Here is a 22,807-nt window from a genome sequence, read left to right on the forward strand (position 1 = left end):
TTTTAAAAGATCGTCTAATAAATTATTAAATATGAACTATTTCCCCATGATGGCTTATGTTATACTGTCAAACACTCGAATAGTCTAGCTCGCTATCCTCTGACAGCTCTTGTTTTGTAATAAGGTAAATTATGTTGCACATGGGAATGCGTGGTTAGTAATAGTAGTAGCAGTTATTGTTGTTCTTGTTGTAGTAGTAGTAGCAGTAGTAGTAGTTGTAATGGTTGTGTTTTTATTTTTATTTTTATTGAATTCTGGTCATACAACACAATGATGCAGCTGCTAATGATGATCATGATGAATATGATAATGCTGCTGATGTTTGTGATGATGATTATATGATGGGACTCAGGCATAAGAATATTTGTGAGGTTTAAACACAAATTTCTTTTCCTTATGAAATCTTTAATTAACTTTATCTATGAAGCAGCTTGTTTGTTGTTTTCTTTGGATTAAGAATTCATTTTTTTTTGTTAAACTGTTTAAGGAATGCATGTAAATCATTATGTTGGTGTACAGTACAGCCAAAGCGGAACAAACGTATTTCGCGATCCGCGGCGGCAAGGCGAAACGAGTCGATGCTGCGTCAGTCGTTGAAGCCGCGTCAGTAAGCGGCGGCAAGTCGCATTTCGCCGCGAAACTTCGTATCTGTCCGCCGAGGCATGCTGCAATCCGCGACATGATGCCGAGTCGATGCGCGTCATGAAATAAAAAATCTTTTTAAAATTATTAGTTACATGTAGTTAACAAATTTTGAAAGAACTATTATAATTTTAATTAAAATCATAATAAATTTATTGTGCGCGGATTGTATTAGCATATACATGAAAGCATAGTTAATGTGTCTGGCCAATTAAGTTTGTTTCCCGCCCGTAGTGTATGTATTTCACACATAAACAAGGTCACGTAATTATGTTTTCGCACATGCAAGTGGTCAAGGCTCCAGCATATGGTGGATTTATAAATAAATTGCCTGTTGATGTTGCTAATATATTTAAGCTGAGAAAATTAGCAGTTTGAAGCCACATCAATAATCAAGACGGTGACGACATATTTGTTGTTTTGCTAATTATCAGCTTATTATAATTATTGTTTGAATATGCGTATATTAACAAGTTTTATTTTGTTCATATTATACAGTTAATATCGCTACTAATAACCCGATTATCCCATATATTCCAGTTTTAAAGCAAATGCTGGTAAATATTTACGATACACAAACATTCTCGATATTTCCTTAAGTATCAAATACATTTTGGCATTTGTTACTATTTATAGAGATGATGAAATAACGTCTTATCGGGGCGTTTTTTTTCCCCACTGAACACGTGATTTACGCCTGACATGATGTTCATGTATTTATACAACACAAAATACACCCAAACTTTCCAAACGACGTTCTACATGTCTGCATAATTTTCGCGCGCTTTTTATGAAACAAAGGATATTTTAGCACTGTTTATTTGACGCTAGAATTTGCCAAAGGTCGCGTTAGCATTACAATTCGGAAGTGTGTTTCGGATTACAAATTTAATAATGATAATCGAACGAAACATTAACAGTTGCGCGTAATTAATTCTACGCTACACATACATGTATGTACATGTAGGTGGATATCTTTTCACTCGATCGTATGCGGCGGATTCACTCCGCGAAAGTACGCGAGGTTAATACAAACTCGGCTTCGTTGCGCGGATCGATGCCGAGTGCCACGGCGATAAGCCGCATGAACACACGATTCGGCCGCCGCGTACTAATAATCTGGCCGTGGCGTAGCCGCGTTGGCTGTACTGTACTAGTGGAATAAATGGAATATTCTCAAAATCTTACTGAGTATCTTATACATGTCGTTGTTTTTAATCCAATTAAATAGAATCAATTGATGACTTATTTCAGTTTGAGTTAACCCTTTGCATGCTGGGAAATTTGTCGTCTGCTAAAATGTCGTCTGCAGAATTTCTAAAATTAGCATTTTCTTCGATTTTTTTCAAAGAATACTATCAGAATAGCAAACAGTTTGGATCCTGATGAGACGCCACGTTCTGTGGCCTCTCATCTGGATCCAAACTGTTTGCAAAGGCCTTTAAAATTCAGCTCCAGCGCTTTAAGGGTTAACTTGGGCTGGGTTGTGGAACTGTAGTTATTTGTTTTTTTTAATCCAATAAAATAGGGTCAAATGGTGAATTGAAAAATGGTAAAATCACATTTATATTAATTTAAAAAATATTTACCTTGAAACAGTTAAATATGATAAATAAATCAACTATGTAACTGTCTTTTTTTCATGCATTCATATGTTTATAATCCAATTATTGGATGTCACTGATATTTTCATTGCTTCATTATTAATAATATAATTAGCAAATGTAATCAAAACGTATTAATATTTTAATAATTTAACTTGATATGAATAATATTTAAATTTGCAAAAAAAAACTAGGGTAGGTAGGTAGGTAGCCTAGGGAATTTTATTATATTTTTTATTTGAAATTATCAGTGCTGACGGTGTATTTTTTTTTTATAGCTTCTTCAACATCAGTTTTTCATTTTATGACCTGCAACAGATTCTATGCTACTTTATTTAACTATGGTAAGTCATTAAAGTGTTATATATTGTTCAACAATAGAATGCGCTTATCTAAACTAATGAATGATAATCCACCTTTAAAGATGTCACCTAATCTAAATTCATTAATACAATAGTTATAATTGTCATATTTGTAACATACTATTCCACTAAAAATGACCATAAAAGAAAATCAATGCTGTGCATTTACTAAATTTTTCAATGATCTCAATTATTGAAAGAAAAATTTCTATCAGGCACTTATAAAAACAATTATAATTAGATCTATTTATTTGGTAAATTTTGTTTACTCATGTATCCATTTTTTCCACTTGCGTTTTATTTGTGTTAATTTGCTACAAATAAGTGCAACGTGTAATTTGTTGGTACAATTATTTTTTTTACATAGCCCATAATTACAAATAACTTCTTTATTAAATATACATTTTCATATTATGTAAACAGTTCACTCCAAAAATGGGAGTGAAACGTCTAGGGAGGAAGACCACTTTGACAGTGCGTGTCAAGCAAACACAAACTTATTCCTTGTTTGAACGATGCATTTGGTCCATCATGATACTGTTTAAGGGTGTCAAAATTAAACAAACTGAAAAAGTCAACTTGAACTTCTCTTTCAATGCAAATGGAGGCACTTGATTTCACTTGCCCAGTCGGCAATATAGCCATGACATTGTGTCTCTTCAAAACATGCATCAGACACTCCTTTTGAAACTCTTTAAGCGGTTTTGGAAACCCTATTTCATTGCTAACTTTCATCAATCCATGTGATTATACAAGCGAAAGTGAAAGTACAGTCTAAACAAAAATGAATAAAGAGCAAAATTGTTGTAACCTGATGAAAATTTTAATTGATACTAACGTTAGACCATAAGACTGAACAAAATAACACTTAAATTTTAAATCATAACAATAATATTTACTTCTTAATCAAATTCTTCATTCATCCGCGGACTTCTTTGTGTCGTAGTCATAAATGCCTCCAAATGGAGGTGTGTGATGCGTCTTTGTATAGAGGTGACAATAACGTAGTGACATCACCATCTATGTATAGAATGAGATGTTACTGCAGACCAAATTTGGTAGCCATAGTCTGAATGATTTTCAACAAGATTTTTAAAGATTTCACAAAATAGGCGCTTTTTAAGCGTTTAATCAATTTTGTGACCCCCCCAGGGCAGGGTCAAAGTTGACCCAAGAGGCATTATTTGAACAAATTTGGTAGAGATTTATAAGATGTCACTACATACCAAATTTGGTAGCCCTAGGCCCAATGGTTATGGACAAGAAGATTTTTTAAGTTTTCACAAAATAGGCCCCTTATAAGCGTATGTTCAGTTTTGTAACACCCCGGGCAGGGTCAAATTTGACCCCAGGGGCATAATTTGAATAAACTTGGTAGGAACTGTTAGATGTCACTTTATACCAAATTTAGTAGCCCTATGCCTTACGGTTAAGGACAAGAGAACATTTTTAAGTTTTCAAAAAATAGGCACTATATAAGCATATAATCGATTTTGTGGCCCCCAGGGCAGGGTCAAATTTGACTCCTGGGGCATAATTTGAACAAACTAAGTGGAGGACTATACAATGTCACTACATACCAAATTGTGTAGCCCTAGGCCTAATGGTTATGGACAAGATTTTTTTTGGTGACCTCCGGGGCAGGTTCAAATTTGACCCCAGGGAAAAAATTTGAACAAATTTGGTAGAGGACTATAAGATGTCACTATATACAAAATTTGATAGCCCTAGGCTGGATGGTTATGGACAGAAAGATTTTTGAAGTTTTCACTAAATAGGCCTAACATAAGCATATGTTCAATTTTGTGATCCCCCGGGGCAGGGTCAAATTTGACCCCAGGGGCATAATTTGAAAAAAACTTAGTAGAGAACTATAAGATTTCACTACATACCAAATTTGGTAGCCCTAGGCCCAATGTTTATGGACAAGAACATTTTTAAAGTTTTCACAAAAAAGGCCTTATACATGTACAAGCGTATGTTCAATTTTGTGACCCTCGGGGCAGGGTCAAATTTGACCCCAGGGGCATAATTTGAACAAACTTGGTAGAGAACTATAAGATGTCACTACATACCAAATTTGGTAGCCCTAGACCCAATGGTTATGGTAAAGAAGTTTTTAAAGTTTTCACAAAATAAGCCCTTTATAATATATATTCAATTTTGTGACCCCCCGGGCAGTTTCAAATTTGACCCCAGGGGCATAATTTCAACGAACTAAGAAGAGAACTATTACATGTCACTACATACAAAAATTTGGTAGCCCAATGCCATATGGTTATGGACAAGAAGATTTTTGAAAGTTTTCCAACAATAGGCCTTATATCAGCATATGTTCAATTTTGTGACCCCCGGGGTAGGGTAAAACTTGACCCCAGGGGCATAATTTGATCAAACTTGGTAGAGGACTATAAGATGTCACTACATACCAAATTTGGTAGCCCTATCCCCAATGTTAATGGATTTTGAAAGTTTTCAAAAAATAAGACCTTTATAAGTATATATTCAAATTTGTGACCCCTATGGCAGTTTCAAATTTGACCCCAGGGGCATAATTCGAACAAACTAAGAAGAGAACTATTACATGTCACTGCATACCAAATTTGGAAGCTCTATGCCATACAGTTATGTACAAGAATATTTTAAAAGTTTTCACAAAATAGGCCTTATAAAAGCATAATGTTCAATTTTGTGACCCTCGGGGCAGGGTCAAACTTGACCCCAGGGGCATAATTTGAAAAAACTTGGTAGAGGACTATAAGATGTCATTACATACCAAATTTGATAGCCCTAGGCCCAATGTTAATGGACAGAAAGATTTGAAAAGTTTTCACAAAATAGACCCTATATACAGATACAGCCAAGGCGGAACAAACATTATCCGCGGCTACGCCAAAGCAAGATTATAAGTACGCGACGGCTGAATCGTGTGTTCAAGCGGTGAATCGCCGCGGCACTCGGCATCGTTCCGCGCAACGACGCCAAGCCTGTATCAATCTCCCGTACTTTCGCAGAGTGAATCCGCCGCATACGTACGCAGCGGATCAAGTGAATAGATATACATATACATGTTCATTTGTGTACCATAGAAACCTAGATTGGTGCCACTTTCATAGTTATAAGTTTCATGTTAAAAAGTGATATCATGGGCATCGTACAGTTTATAGGTGCCTAATCGCAACCGTTGTTTATTGTTTGTGTTTTCACTTATATACACTTATATTTGTTAATGCAGCATCAACATACTAAAACAATATCCAGGAAAGAGAAAGTAATGCATTTGTATATCAACCGTACTTTTGTTTTTCCCAATTTACGACAGAAAGTATTCGATTTACAATGTGAATTTAGTTTTAGTGCAGATTCGTTCAAACGACACAAAGACACTATTTTGTTTTACGGATCATTTGGGCTTAGAAGAATGTTTAGTCATAAAAAATATCTCATTTTATACACAGCCAGTAGCAAGATGAGTTGCTGCTAATTGTCAGTAACCACATTTTCACTAACTCTTTTGACCTGTTTATTCTTTTCAGTTCAATTCAACAGTGAAAAATACCCATTAAATCACTTCAATATAAAATAATAATGAAACGGTGCAGTTAATAGACGCACACAAAGTAACTTTAACTACTTAAGCTGATTCTTAAAATGACAAAGATAAACTATTATTGAAATTGAATTAATACATGCCCTTGATTATCGTGTTTTGTTTTGATGACTTCGATTTTTGTTAATTTTTCAGGATAACAACAATTTGTTTATAAACGGGAATGCACTCACTAAAAGCACAACAGCACGCTTTTTTATTAACTATGTTATCTATTTTATTTTGAATCCGCACACATTAAATATTATGGTTTGACATATTATTATAAATATTCTTTTATTTTTTTTTAACAACTAATCATTTAAAAAAGATTGTTTATTTTATGGTACATGTACGCATCGACTCGGCGTCATGTTGCGAAACGAGGCTTGCCTCGGCATGCCGCGGGGGACAGATGCAAAGCTTCGCGGCGATATTTGACTTGCCGCCGCATACTTCCGCGGCTTCAACAGCTGACATGGCATCGACTCGTTAAGTCTTGCGGCCGCGGATTGCGAAATATGTTTGTTCCGCCTTGGCTGTACTGTAAGCATATTTTCAATTTTGTGACCCCGGGGCAGGGTCAAATTTGACCCCAGGGGCATAATTTGAAGAAATTTGGTAGAGGACTATTAGATGTCTCTACATACTAAATTTATTAGCCCTAGGCCCAATGGTAATGGACGAGAAGATTTTAAAAGTTTTCACAAAAAAGGCCTTATATAAGCATATGTTCAATTTTGTGACCCCTGGGGCAGGGTCAAATTTGACCCCAGGGGCATAATTTGAAGAAATTTGGTAGAGGACTATTAGATGTCTCTACATACCAAATTTGATAGACCTAGGCCCAATGGATAGACCTAATGGTTAGGGACGAGAAGATTTTGAAAGTTTTCACAAAATAGGCCTTATATAAGCATATGTTCAATTTTGTGACCCCGGGCAGTGTCAAATTTGACCCCGGGAGCATAATTTGAAAAAATTTGGTAGAGGACTATTAGATGTCTCTACATACCAAATTTGATAGCCCTAGGCCCAATGGTTAAGGACGAGAAGATTTTGAAAGTTTTCACAAAATAGGCCTTATATAAGCAAATTTTCATTTTTGTGACCCCCGGGGCAGGGTCAAATTTGACCCCAGTGGCATAATTTGAACAAATTTGAAAGAGGTTCACCCCAGGAACATTCCTGTGAAATTTCATCAGAATTGGACGAGTAGTTTAGAAGGAGAAGATGTTTTAACGAAAAGTTAACACACGGACGCACGCACGCACGACGGACACAGGACCATGACATAAGCCCCGCTGGCCTCTGGCCAGTAGAGCTAAAAACACTAAATATGGGTGTAATGAAAACGTTCATACAAGCTTCCAATAAACAAAGTATTTTAATGGCAAAAGATGGAGATAAATAAATGTTTTATTTCCTGAAGTTCATTCTATAAATCTGTCAAGAACATTTACCACTTATTTGCGTACAAGATAAGGTAATGTTCACCAAGAATACAAGAGAATGAAGCCGACACAATACAAAATTGATAAAATATTTTTTCAGATGCTATATATGTTTACAAAAAAACAATAATATTGTCAGATAAAAAAAAAATCCCCCCAACTGTTTTAATTTATTTTGGCAGACAATAACCCTGGAGTGAGAGCTAGACAAGTCTCACACTTGATGTTTGGCTTTATGATGGATCGACCTTATTATGTTACAGAAATAATACTATTGTCAATTCACAAATGGCTACACTTCATGGTTAAACTGTACATAACAAGAAAGGAATTTGTTTCCTTTTATATATTTTTAACAAACTGATATCAGGGCAATAAGCATAAAACCTTATCTCCAAAAATTGGTTTAAAAAATTTTAATTAAACAGTATAATTATGTAATTACAGGCTTATATTTAACCATGGCATATAGAGTAGGGATGCAACACTAACAAAAACATTAACCGGTTAATCTTTCATTGCAACAAGTTGTTAACCAGAGAAGTAACAATCCATAAAAAATAATAATATCTCTAAAGCATGTCAAATAGCTTGTATATTAAATACTCTCTTAAAAAAAGAATGTATTTAAGATCACTTTTGTTTATTACAAAAGTTGCCATATTAGTATCTTGATAAGACGTATCATAAAATTCATTTTAAAAGATTTGTAAATGTATGTTTGATAGTGTATTTATTTATCCTCCATAAAAAGAATATGGATAAGAAGTTTTAAGAACAACACAAATTAACAAAATTCATTTTCACATATTGTTATTTTTATTTTTGGTGGAACCACATACGATCTCGTTAGAGTTAGGGTCTTATTGCTTATAACAATATTTCTTTGTTCATTCGGTCTGAATTTTCTGAAGTTGGAAATTTACTCAAGAAAAAGACGCTATTTTAATCTCCCAGGTTGAACAACAAATGAAATATTTTAAATTATCAGTATATTATTTTAAAAGTGAAGTAAATAAGCATTAATTGATCTCAAATACTGTTACTTATGTTTTTAATGTACCACACCATGCAACTTTGAAATAATAGCATAAATAATTCATGATCAATCTACCCATGAAGTTTCATGATCCTAGGCGTATGCGTTCTTGAGTTATCATCCGGAAACCATTTTAATATTTCGGGTCACCGTGACCTTGACCTTTGACCTAGTGACCTCAAAATCAATAGGGGTCATCTGCGAGTCATGATCAATCTACCTATCAAGTTTCATGATCCTAGGTGTATGTGTTCTTGAGTTTTCATCCGGAAACCATTTTACTATTTCAGGTCACCGTGACCTTTGACCTAGTGACCTGAAAATCAATAGGGGTCACCTGCAAGTCATGATCAATGTACCTATGAAGTTTCATGATCCTAGGCCCTAGGGTTCTTGAGTTATCGTCTGACAACCACCTGGTGGACGGAACAACCGACCGACCGACCGACCTACCGACCGACATGAGCAAAGCAATATACCCCCTCTTCTTCGAAGGGGGGCATAACAACGGAATGACCCTATTATAGGAGTTTGGCTGAGAGCACTTATTGGCTTTGGCTCCATCTCTTTTGGAAAAAAGCAAATTTATCTATTAGATTGACAATAAGCCAATGTTTTAAAGCATGCAACACCATTTACATGTTCAAAGCAATGGTTTGATGTCATTATGGATTTCAATGAGTGGATATTTGCTCGTCACACAGGCAAAGAACATAGATTTTCTTTTAAAAACTTCACCATGCCACAATTTATAAAGGTCCTCACATTTCCAAATGGGTTGTGATTTAAGTAACTGTACATTTGTGGATGAATCAGTCTTAACGGAATCACACTACATTGCTAGATTATAAAAAAGAGCAAAATATGTTTGAAAAACATATAAAACAAAATCACCCTAACGAATTATCCACGAAATGTCAAAACATCCAGTCTTTAGACTGTAGAAGTAGCATTTGCTCATTTATTGAAAAAGAGGTGGCGCCCGTGATTTACAGCTGTGTAAAGAGTCTGACATTAATTTATACACCTTGTACAATATTTGATTAAATGAGGTCAGGAACTTCATTAGTAAACAAATCTTTATCTGATATATGTGTACATATATGTATGTAAAATATTGCTCTAAAGTTTAAGTACCATACATCCCTATCTTATATGACTTGAACAAATATGACCTCCAATCGCAATCAAAGTGATGGTGTCATTTATATAGTCCATGTTTACATTATTCGTGCCAAAAATAATTTATGAGAAAGTGGGAAAAGGGGACTTAATGCATGTTTGTAAAGTGTCACCAAAGATTATCATTTTCAGTATGAACAGCCAAATTAGGGATGTACTTTCTGCTTTGATTGTATTTTTTGTTTAAAAGACTATGACTTTTATGCAAAAATTCAGTTACACAAAATCCCTGATTATGACGCAGACCTGTTTATCACTTGAACAAGTATGACCTCAAAGTGGTGATGTCAAGAAATAAATATTGCCCTAGATAATTTAGGTTTAAAGGTGCAAAAGTTATGGCAAAATGTATAAGATTTTCATTTTTTTCTCAAAATCAAGGGGAGATAATTCTGAACTTATGACTTCGATATTGCTCATTTTCAATAGGGTTGATTGGATGAAAACTGTGGACTTTATTGCGTAAACAATCTTTATTTCACATTTTTTTTCAAATTCAAGGAGATATAATTCTGGACTTTTTACTCTGATGTAACCCATTTTCAATAGGGTTCGAGTCCTCATTAATATAAAGACACTGAACAAGTTTGGAAAGAATCGGATGAAAACTGTGGACTTTGTCGCATTAACAAGAAAAAGTCTTACGCATGCACACACGCACAGACGGATGACGGAAACCACGCAATAACATAAGCTCGACTTCAGGCCTTCGGCCAGTAGAGCTAAAAACTGAATTTTAATTTTTTCTCAAATTCAAGGGGAGATAATTTTGGACTTATAACTCCGATATTGCTCATTTTCAATAGGGTTTGACTCATTATTCAGATAAAGTCACTGTGCAAGTTGGGAAATGATTGGATGAAAACTGTGGACTTTATTGCGTAAACAATCCTTATTTCACAATTTTCTCAAATTCAAGGGGATATTATTCTGGACTTTTTACTCTGATGTAACCCATTTTCAAAAGGGTTCGAGTCCTCATTAATATAAAGACACTGAACAAGCTTGAAAAGAATCGGATGAAAACTGTGGACTTTATCGCGTAAACAAGAAAAAGTCTAATGCACGGACGGACGACGGAAACCACGCCATGACATAAGTTCTTCAGGCCTTCGGCCAGTAGAGCTTAAAAGTAAGACAGCTCTTCAGATTCAAAGTCGTAAAATCTACATCAGTGTCCTTTAAACATGATTTTAAAGGGACCTTTTCACAGATTTTGACATGTATTGATGTTTGTCATGAAATGCTTTATATTGATAAATGTAAAAATTGGATCTAAAAAGCTCCAGAATAAAACAAGAATTAAATCAAAGAAAGAAAGAAGTAACCGTCAACTGGGCGCAAACCGCTAACCCCTGGAGTAAAACTGTAGCGCCACACCACTCAGCCATCCATGCTCATACAATGACAGATGTTTTTTAATACTTTATATAAGCAATCTTGGTAGTGTCACAAAATATAATGACAAAAACAGACCTCTCCAAATTATTCAATCATTTCGCGTTGCAACGCTTTATAATGTCCAGGTTTTTAAAATGTTCAGTATTACTGTTTCCTCACAAATAGCATAACTACAATGAAAAATTTGCGAATCTGAAACAATTTTTTTGAATTTTGTCAATTTACCAAAAGTTGAAAAGGTCCCTTTAAAATACTTTATTGCGCAATCAGTTACTGAATGTATGCAACAAATAAAAAGCATTTATGAGCACACTTATTCACTTCTATCTTGCAGACGTCATGCAGTGACCTTGAATATTTATGGAAAGCAAATAATATTAACATCCTGTCCTGCAGTTTTTTGCCATTTGGTTGAAAGTTAATTATTACATATATCACATATACCTGCATTTTATTTTTTGAGTAGAACTTTTAACTGTTTTTTAAAGCAGCATAGATTTTGCATATTTATTACTGGCAATTGTCTGGTGTGGATTCTAAATTTTTCAATCTTCTTTTTTTGTACTAAGTTTAACTCTTTTTTTTAAAGCTTAATTGAATCAAAAGCCTCAGGCTTATTGAAACACTCTCAAGTCCATTTCCTGGGCAGTGAACCACTACTTTTTTCTATACTTTTAATTTTGTTATGTACTTTAATTTATTTTTCTGGTCTCTTCATTTTTTCTGTACTTTTCATTTTTTTCTGTACTTTTCAATTTTTTTCTGGACTTAAAGATCGCAAGACTGACAGCAGAAGAAGTTTAGTTTTAGTTGAGTTGGAAATTACAAGTTCGTTTGAATAATAGATAGACAGAGACAGCTAAATGGCTTAGAAGTGAGCGCACAAGTGGCCGTGACATAGTGCATATGGTGTATGCCTATAGCATCTTAAAGATCACGGGTTCTATCCCCACTGTGGGAGCGTTCTTTAGATCTCCCCCAGAGACACCAAGTACTGGTTCTAGGCCCAGGGTTCTATCCCCACTGTGTGAGCGTTCTTTAGATCTTCCCCAGAGAAACCAAGTACTGGTTCTAGGCCCAGGATTCTATCCCCACTGTGAGAGCGTTCTTTAGATCTCCCCCAGAGACACCAAGTACTGGTTCTAGGCCCAGGAAACGGACTCGAGAGCGTTTAAAATAAGAAGTAAGTACTATAAATGCAGTCCAGCTAACATAAATAGGTTTAAACTAATAGCAGGGAATAAAATCCCACCCTTAACCCCCCTGACACATGCAAATGATATCAGCTAATTAGTCTGGTATTAAAGCCAGTATTTGGTCATATTCCAAATGGCAAAAAAAATCTTTTTCTCAAAATGCATTCCAAAAATTCCAAATTGATGTTTTTGAAAAATGTATGTGTCTTTTTTATTGCTTGTTATAAATTTAACAAATCAAGTCAATATTCATGTACATGTACATCGGCTTGAAATGTACAGTTCCAGTGCTCGTTTGAATTGTTTGCTTGAGATAATGCACTTTTGGAACAAAAATAACATAATTGTCCTTCCTTTTGGAAAAATTGTGTATGGCAATTGGGAATTTTGTAGTTTTTCCTTCATTGGTAAAGTACCTTTTGGGGTACTTTATAAAGAAGGAAAAAAAACACTGTATATATATTTAAATGATATCTTTATGTTCAGCATTTTCTGTTTTATGAACGTTTTATCAATAATTATTAAAACAAGAGTGCCAAACTGTCACAAGATACGCCCGTTTGAAGTTTTGGACAACTTGATAACTTTACCATGACCCATATTTGAACTTGACCTACATATCATCTAGACATAACTTCTGACCTAATTTGGTGAAGATCGGATTAAAACTACTTCAATGAGAGGAGCGGACACCATGCTAAATCCTTGAAATGCACTAAGTGACCCCGTGACCTAGTTTTGATCCGGCATGACCCATATTTATACTTGACCAAGATATCATTTAGACACAACTTCTGACCAAAGTTGGTAAATATCAGATTTAAACTTCTTCAATGAGAGGAGCGGACACCATGCTAAATCCTTGAAATGCACTAAGTGACCCCGTGACCTAGTTGTTTACCCATATTCACTGACTAGTTTTTATTCATATTCAAACTTGACCTAGATATTGTCTTGATACAACTTCTGACCAAGTTTGGTGAACATCGGATGAAAACTACTTCAATTAGAGAGCCGACATCATGCTAAATCCTTGACATGCACTTAGTGACCCCATGACCTAGATTTTGACCCGGCATGACCTATATTCAAACATGACCTAGATATTGTCTATATACAACTTCTGACCAAGTTTGGTGAACATCGGATGAAAACTTCTTCAATAAGAGAGCGGACAACTTGCTAAATCCTTGAAATGCACTAAGTGACCCTGTGACCTAGTTTTTGATCCGGCATTACTATATTCGAACTAAACCTAGATATTGTCTAAATACAACTTCTGACCAAAATTGGTGAAGATCGGATAAAAACTATTTAAATTAGAGAGCGGACACTGCTGTGGACGCTGCCCGCTGACCCCACGGCGCCAAGGGTGAAACTATAATACATCCCGTTTTGAATAAAACGGGCGTATAAAAAGATATAAATCAAGCAATAATACTTTTGTCCAATAACTATTACCTTGGCGCTGAAATTCCTAATGCACATTTATAGGTCATTTTCCATAGAATATTTTTGTCCCATGGAGAAAAGTACCAGTACCAGTACAATTGGGAACAAGAGGGCCAAGATGGCCCTAGTTCCCTTACCTGAGAGGAGTCAGTTCATTCAATCTTTACCAAACGTCAAACTTGACCTAGATATTGTCCTGACAAACATCCTGGTCAAGTTGCATCATTATTGAACCAAAACTCTGGCGTATGGAGTGTTTTTGTTCTTGCAAGATTTTACCTGGTGACCTATATTTTGAGTTGACCCCCCTTGCCAAACATCAAACTTTGCTTACAAAAATAAATATTATGACCAAGATTCATAAAATCTGAAAGAAAATTGTGACCTCTAGAGTGTTTGCAAGGATTTTGTATAATATACTGACAATTTGGACAATCTAAGGGCAATAATTATGGCATTAGTTATGTGATTTTGCTCATTATCAAAATTGACTGAGATCTTTCAGCAACTTTGATAAAGAATATTTGAGAAATGTGAATGCTAGAGTGTTTACAAACCAAATGTGGACGGGCAGGCGGCGGACAAAGACCAATCCTAAAACCTCACCTGAGCGATCAGGGGAGCTAAAAAGTGTGTTTCACTGATCTGAGCCATTTTCCAACTTGTCAGAGAAGTCAATAAAATCAATGCATTGACTAAGTTTGACAATGACTAGGCACAAAATGTGACTTCTATTGTGTTCGATCACAAGGTTTCTCTCTAGTCACATAAGGAAAACTGCCCCACCCCCCTGGCAGCCATGTTTTTTGACTGATTGAGACCATTTGCGAACTCATCTGAGATATATATAACACCAATATTTTCATCAAGTTTCATGATGATTGGGCAAAAAATGTGACTTCTAGAGTGTTTACAAGCATTTTTTACTATATAAATATAAGAAAACTGCCCCCCCCTCCCCCCCGCAGCCATGTTATTCAACTGACCGCAACAACTTTTGAACTCAACCAACATATCATTAAGACAAACATTTTGACAAAGTTAAATGAAGATTGGGCATGAAATGTGACGTCTTCAGTGTTTACAAGTTTTTTGGGTTTTTTTACCTAGTGACCGTCTTTTTGACCCGACACGACCCAGTTTCAAACTCGACCGAGATTTCATTGGGACAAAGCTTCTGACCAAGTTTTATGAAGATCAGACAATTAATGTGGCCTCTAGAGTGTTTACAAACAAATATGGACGGACGGACAGACGACAAACAAAGACCGGTCACAAAAGCTAACCTGATTGCTCAGGTGAGCTAAAAATTTGCGCCAAACCCCTGAAATTGGCATTATTAAGTCTTCATGTTGGGAAATTGGTATATTTGATTTTTTGCTCCCAAATACTTTAAAATGGATAACTATTGTGTTGTCAATATTATATTTACCATATACTTGCGCTTATAAGATGCCCTCGCTTATAAGACGCACCCCGACTTCGGACTTTATGATGGGTGGATTTGAGACTGACCCGCGTGTAAGACGCGGTCGAATTTTGCCGTTTTCATCAGATGAAAAAATGGCCGAAAAATGGCAGAATGTTAAAGAAAATCATCAATTAGTAACACATTGAGAATTTTTCAAACTCGCGCTGCATGCAATTAGTAATTCACACAAGTCTGAAAAATAAAACAATCAAACAACAAAGCAAATAATATTTGTTTATTTTATGATATATTAGTGGGTTTTAATTTATTTTCAAGTATTATTCATTCAATGAAAATAATTATCAAATTAACAAACTTTCTTACAATTGCGTATTTAATAATTTTCCCTAACAATTGCAAACAATTGCAAACATATAACGTTCGTAATATCAATGCACATGCAAAATTGATCGTATTAGTCATATTACTTGACAGGTATGTTAAACTAATAGGCAGATATTTCGAAAGCGTTTAGTTTTAATTAGATAATGCAAAGTTTACGCCCATTGTCTACCAACAATAGGTTACACCTACTTTCATAAAATTAGCCAATCGCGTGATAGAGTGATAGACTCCGAAGCGCAGATCGTTATCACGTGTCACGAAGAAAGCCATATGCCAATAATTGCATGCGGTCGCTCTTTGCTCCCGTCGTTGTTGGTCCCTAATAAATAAGGTGTCATCGGCATTAGGGTCTTAATTGACAATTAACGACGTGGAACAAACACGATCAGGTGATACAAACTTGTCAAGTAGCATTTGTAATCGGCAGCATGTTTATTTAACAATTGACAGTTTCAAACTGAGAATTGATTTTGCTGTTGTTTTAAGCATGTTGGCATCGTGTCGCTGCTTACACACGTATACTATAATGGTCAATTTACCGGTATATGACATTTAACGACGTCGCGCAAAGACAATCAAGAGATACAAACTTTTCAAGAATAATCAAGAACAATATAACGTCTTACGCCCCAAAAATAACAAAATTAAAATTAAAATTAATAGACAACAAAATCTGTTACAATACATTTTATTACAAATAAATTGGTAACTGAACATAGCGTTCCGATACACGGTACGGGCTAATACAGACTTGAGTGAAAATGCAAATGGCTGCCGGGATGATTCAAAACAACTGACAAGTGTCCAACTTGGCTAGCATAAGCCCAGTAAACTCGATATTTTGATGTTTTTTGTTTATTTTCACCAGTATCTCGCTTATAAGACGCGACCTCAACTGTAACTTATTAATTTGAGTTTTAAAAATGCGTTTTACTGGCAAAGTATACGGTACTCAGGTTTGAGCCATAGAGCTCCATAGGAATTTATTTGATTTTTTTACAGCCATTGGAAAATTTGTTGTTTTTTCCTAATTGGGAAAGTGCTGTTTTCCCATACTTAATAAAAAAGGAAAAACATCGCTTATTTCCTTAACAGATGAGAAAAAGCCAAGTACATGCTAATTTTATATCAATGTAGGAGTTTTCATGTGACAAGTCGATGTCTACACTGACAGACAAACACAATTCCATAGTAAATCCATTACATCCATTGCTGCTTAGTTTAGTTTCAACCTATTTATTTTAGCTTGATTGCATAAAAAAATCTTCAGGCTTATTTAAAACACTCTCGAGTACAAGTACATTTTCTGGGACTAGATTCAGTACTTGGTATATATGGGGGAGATCTAAAGAACGCTGCCACAGTGGGGATTGAACCCATGACCTCTTGGTTGCTAGGCAGACACCATATCCAGACACCAATGGAAAACCATTCCTTTTACTCAATGGGGGTGTGAAATGTAGGCTCATACATGCCAGACGTCCCGATCTTGGCGGGACAGTCCTGCTTTTGGGGTGTTTGTCCCGGTGTCCCGATGTAACACTATTTGTCACGACATTCGAACAAAACGATATACGCTCTTTAAGTTCACAATTAAATTCCCTATTCAAGCTCCGTTTGGCTTTAATTACCATCGCTAATCCCTTTATTGCCCCCTATTAACAAACCTTCCCCTATTAACAAACCATATCTACTAGTCGAGTGATCTAGTGTTGTTTTTGACACATTATCAGCGATATATCGGCAAATTATTGATTTTATCGGGCATTCACACCAGGGTAGTTTTATGATAAGGGTCGTTAATTGCTAGGGATATATGCATCCTAGTGCATTAAGCAGATTGCTTTTGTATTTCATGGCCCAAATCAAGTCCAAAGATACTATTATTACGTGGTATTCAGTGTATGATATGTCAAACAAATCGAGCGCTGACCGATACCAGAGACATAAATTTACTTTCGTTTTTGGCTGATTTTCAGAAAATAATTTGTACATATTGCATCAATCTCAATTTAGAGTTAATGGATAATTGGTTGAATAAAAACAGTGCTTGATGTGCGCACATCCCGTTGAACGTTGCCTTAGTGACAAATGGGTTCATCTGCATAGTGCACATGTTTGTTTACTTCCGGAAAATGGAGAACGTCTGTGTTCATGCAATTGTAAACACATTTATCATCAATAATTGCCAGAAATTATGAGGTTTTGTAAGTAATTAGCTGATTACTGACTTCAGTAAAGGTGGCATGATTGATCGTTTTAGATATCCTGCTTTTTGGTAAAATGTCCTGACATTTTTAATGGACTGTCCCGATTTGGGCCCGAAAATTTCTGGCATATATGGACTGGACAAACCAGTTATCGTACTTAGAAATTACGTTAAATAACCTTAAAATTGAAACACTTACTTTGACAAAAACATTTTGTTTTAACAAATGACTAACAGTTCAATCATTGAATGATCTATCTGTAAAGTTTTCCAGCAAACTACCTTCAAGAATTCATAACAATGATTCCCTGGTTATTGTCACTTCTAGCAGACAAAACCAAATGGCGGCCGATGTAAACATGACCTATTACCCGACACTTCATAAAAACTACTCCAGTTATGTTATGATTTAGGTATAATTATAGCCGTGTTACTTGAATGGACCCTAGAGTGATACCTAATGTTTAAATGATGTCTAATCAATATTCATCATATACAAAGAAATATAAAATTATATATAAATATATGATATCAACTATGTTATATTCAACTTTCAAGTACATGTTCATAACCTGCTTTGGGTATAACATGCATGAATGCACTACTATATGGTAAAAAATACAATTGTGCATACAGACAAACACTATATACATCACTTACACTTTCTGCAACACCAGGTCTGCGTCAGTTTTCCATGGGAACCAGAATGGTACATGACTGCCGACCCCTACTTTTCATCAAACTTCCATCTCCTACAAAAGCAATGGCTAATGTGTACGCATAACACGTTGTACCAGATAAGCCTGTGCAGTTTGCACATGCTTATCTTATATGACACTTCCACCTTTTAAGATTTTTTTCCTTTAAAGGAAGTTTCTTCAAAATGAAAAATCCAGTCTAAGTGGAGAGTGCAGTTTTTGATTAGCCTGTGTGGACTGCACAGGCTATTCTTAGACATTACATACATGCATTAATATCAGCAAGGCTCTTACATTATAAACATTGATATATTCTGTGTTACCATAAAAACAAAAAAAGTTGTAAATTAATTCGATTTATACCAACAATTAAAGCAAGAACAGTAAGATATTATGTACATTTCTCGACCTTAAGAGTAATGGTTATACATGCATTGGATAATCTTGAAGGATTTATCTTCAAAGATATCCATTAATGAGATTGGATCAAGATAACATGTAACAGAGATATATCAAGTTAACAGAATGCACATATTGTCTATCACAACAATATTTATCCTCTGAACAGAAGTGAACAACTGGTGGTTTTTACTTTGCAACTTTGAGGCAGTTTTAAATACCTGAGTGTTGCTTGTGTTTTTACCTGTAATGTAAATAGCTGCAATACAATACAATAAAAGAAATTGGCTGTGTTCTGTGAAAAGGGGGTTTAATGCATTTGCGGAAAGTGCCATACCAGAATAGTCTGTGCAATCTGCACAGGCTAATCAGGGACGACACTTTCCACCTAAATTTGATTTTTGCTAAGAAGAGACTTTCTTGAAACAGAAAATATCATAAAAGCGAAAAGTGTTGTCCCTGATAAATCTGGGACGTCACTTTACGCACATGCATTAAACCCTTTTTTCACAGACCAAATGCAATGTGAATAAATAATATGATATTCATCATGCATGTAATGACTTTGTCATTAATTACATAACAAAGCTGTCACAAACAGCGTGCCACCTGACTTAGGTGAATAGTTTTTGAAAGTGTACATTAAGAAATTGCCTTGGCGAAGTGGTTATGGTGTTCGCCGAGCAACCAGGAGGTCATGGGTTTAATCCCTATTATGTTCTTAGTCCCAGAAAACAAACTCAAAAGCATTTCAATAAGCCAAAGGCTTTGTTGCAATCAAGTTGAAATAAAAAGGTTTTTACTAAGACATGGTTCAAACAGAATTCTCAAACCTAAATTCAAGCACTTTTCAAGGACTTTTCAAGGCCCAATTTTCATATTCAAGGCCGAGAACCGTACGTTAGTTTCCTTAAAAAAGTGCATTTTCAAGCAAGTTTAACACAGTAAATATCATTTATTTGCTCAAACAAATTAAACTCATTCCACAATAACTCATACATGTTATTTCTAGTTATTACATACATGTTATCCATCCTTACCTCAATGAGTCTCACATACAGTTTGTCAACCAGTTCCCGATTATCAGCAGTTCTGATTAATTTGTATTTAATTTTCCATAATGCCCCAATAAAAACAAAATGATAAGTGTCTAAGGTATACATTAGGTAAAGGAATAAATTAACACAGTTTTAGCAAGAAATCTTTTGTAAATAGCTTACAGGGTGGAAAAATGCAGCAAAAAGTAAACCGGAACTGATTGAATGAGTTATGTTTTGAAATGTGCATATGGGTATAGAAGGCTTTATTATTTTCAAATAAACTTTTTGCTGATTGAAAACAAATGCTATGACAATGTTTTGAAATACTAATTCTGTAAGCTGAATGATTTTTAATAATTTTCCTACAGTTAACCTTTAATTGGCTATTTATGACAAAAAACTGCATATGCCGTCTGACCTAACCTGTTATCATTCAAAATAAATATTACCCTTTATTTTTACATCTTCTCAAATTGACACTAAATCCCGAAAAAAATATTGTGGTAAAAAGAATAAACTTTTTTGCCGGGCGATTCTAAACTGGTGTACTGAATGTATGTATTTACTTTTTAAAGTTATTACAAACAAACACATTGCTTCTCAATTTCATGTTTTCTTTGTGGGTTTCCCCTTTCTCGTGACTTTTCAAAGCGCTTTCCCCCATCCCCTGACATCAACAGTCTTCATACAGACCCGACAATGTGCTTTTTGAATGTCATTTGTTTTCTGTACCCAGGAATATTCAGTTAACCACCCTGGTTTGAAATGACACTTCCCCATTGCTGCATTTTCACTCGCGAAAATTGATCACAATGGAGAACCTCTGACGTAGTACACATAATCTGTGACGTGTACACATAACGTTTTGTACCGGTACTCAATAGTGTACGAAACTTATATATTTCGTACTCAACTTTTTGCGCGAAGGAATTTATGATAATTTTTCGTAATATTTCCCTTAAGAACGATTTAAGATTATAATTAAAGCGATGATACATGTAATTTTGAGCAGAAATAAACATTTTCGAGGCTTTTTTACATGAAATAAGCACTTTTCAAGCACTTTTTCAAGGCCAACCTTTGTTCAAGGGCTTTTCAAGCCTAGGACTCGTTTTCAAGCACTTTTCAAGCCCTGTGCGAACCCTTTTAGAAATTGCACAAGTATTTTTAAGAAAAATGCAACAACAACAACAAAAATGTGCAATCTCAAGACCCTGGCATTATAAAATTTTGCCACACTGTGGTAAAATGGTGCTAAATGCATGTGCGTAAAGCGTCATCCCATATTAGCCAGTACAGTTTGAAAGGCTTATCATGGATAACACTTTTTAAATAGACTGAATTTTGCATTTAGAAGAGACCACCTTTAAACGAAAATTCCAAAAATACCAAAAACTGTCGCCCCTGGTAAATCAGTGATGACAGCACAGGCTTATCTTGGACAACTCTTTAAGCATGTTTATTAAGCCCTCTTTTCCAAGGACTCTGCTCAATATTTAACATAGTCTGTGGGCCTGTGAATTTGCGGAAGAAGTTGTACAGACAGAAGGAGGCTCAACTAAATGTAGTTTAAACTGATTAATTTTAGCTTAATTTCATAGAAACCCTAAGGCCTAAGTGAAACGTTTTCGAGTCGGTAGCAAACCGCATAAAACCTGAATAGACTGAGAGTTACTCGCAGGCTGTTCTGGTTTTATGCTAATTGCCATTTTCACTTTGCCTCTGAGTGCAAGGTTTTAACTATTGCTCAACAATTCAATTTACCAGTGGGGAGGGGGGGGGGGATTGGGAGGGGGGGGGTTGTATGTCAGAAATTTACACTCAATTAATCAAAAGTATGCAATAATACAAACAGGAAGGCCTCTGCCAATGTAACATTATTACTCTCCGAAACTCCAAATTTGTCAGTAATAATCAAAATGTTCCTACCACCCAAAGACTTGTAGTACAGTGGGGGGGGTGTTTATGTAAAAACAAGATGTGTTTGTGAAACACAATGTCCCCCTATATGATGCTTGACATTGTAGGATGACCTTGACCTTGTGAAGGATGACCTTGACCTTTCACCACTCAAAATGTGCAGCTCCATGAGATACACATGCATGCCAAATATCAAGTTGCTATCTTCAATATTGCAAAAGTATTCATAAAATGAGCGATTTTGGCCACATATATTTGACCTCTGACCTTGAAGGATGACCTTGACCTTGACCTTTCACCACTCAAAATGTGCAGCTTCATGAGATACACATGCATGCCAAATATGAAGTTGCTATCTTCAATATAGCAAAAGTTATTGCAAAATGTTAAAGTTGGCGCAAACAGACAGACAGACCAACAGACAGACAGGGCAAAAACAATATGTCCCCCACTACTATAGTGGGGGACATAAAAATACAAGCAATTAATCAAAATTATGCAATTATACTAACTGGAAGGCCTCTGCCAATAACACATTATTACTCTTGGAAGCTCAGTATGTCAGTAATAATCAAAATGTACCTGCCACCGAAAGTTATAGTAAGTGTGTAGGCGGTTTTATGTTCCCAGAAAGCATAATGTTATTAATCACTAATTTAGTTCATGCAAGTCATAATCCTCAAAGACTTTTTATTGTCAAAGATGAGCCATTTTCATTGTGAAGCTTCTAGTCATTATTGAAGGGATTTGAGTCGTATTCTTAGAAAACTGGGCATAATGCATGTGTGTAGTGTCGTCCCAGAT

General features: G+C 35.4%; 2 protein-coding genes across 3 annotated transcripts in view; both read right to left on the bottom strand.

Moving 5' to 3' along the window:
- LOC127861196 (protein timeless homolog) overlaps positions 1-22,807 on the bottom strand; it is a 131,404-nt gene that overhangs the window by 62,825 nt on the left and 45,772 nt on the right. Inside the window, exon 8 of one of the 2 annotated variants that reach the window (XM_052399607.1) lies at positions 18,607-18,698. The exons of the other annotated variant lie outside the window; for it this stretch is intronic. Within the exon in view, the coding sequence (XP_052255567.1) occupies positions 18,674-18,698 (25 nt within the window). The 3' untranslated portion in view covers positions 18,607-18,673. Of the gene's footprint in view, positions 1-18,606; positions 18,699-22,807 lie in introns of those variants that run through there. 2 annotated transcript variants of the gene reach the window in all.
- Positions 1-22,807, bottom strand: part of LOC127861185 (uncharacterized) — a 300,757-nt gene that overhangs the window by 46,712 nt on the left and 231,238 nt on the right. The window lies entirely within an intron of this gene.

The sequence above is a fragment of the Dreissena polymorpha genome, chromosome 15, assembly GCF_020536995.1.
Source record: "Dreissena polymorpha isolate Duluth1 chromosome 15, UMN_Dpol_1.0, whole genome shotgun sequence".
Taxonomy (NCBI): Eukaryota; Metazoa; Mollusca; class Bivalvia; order Myida; family Dreissenidae; genus Dreissena; species Dreissena polymorpha.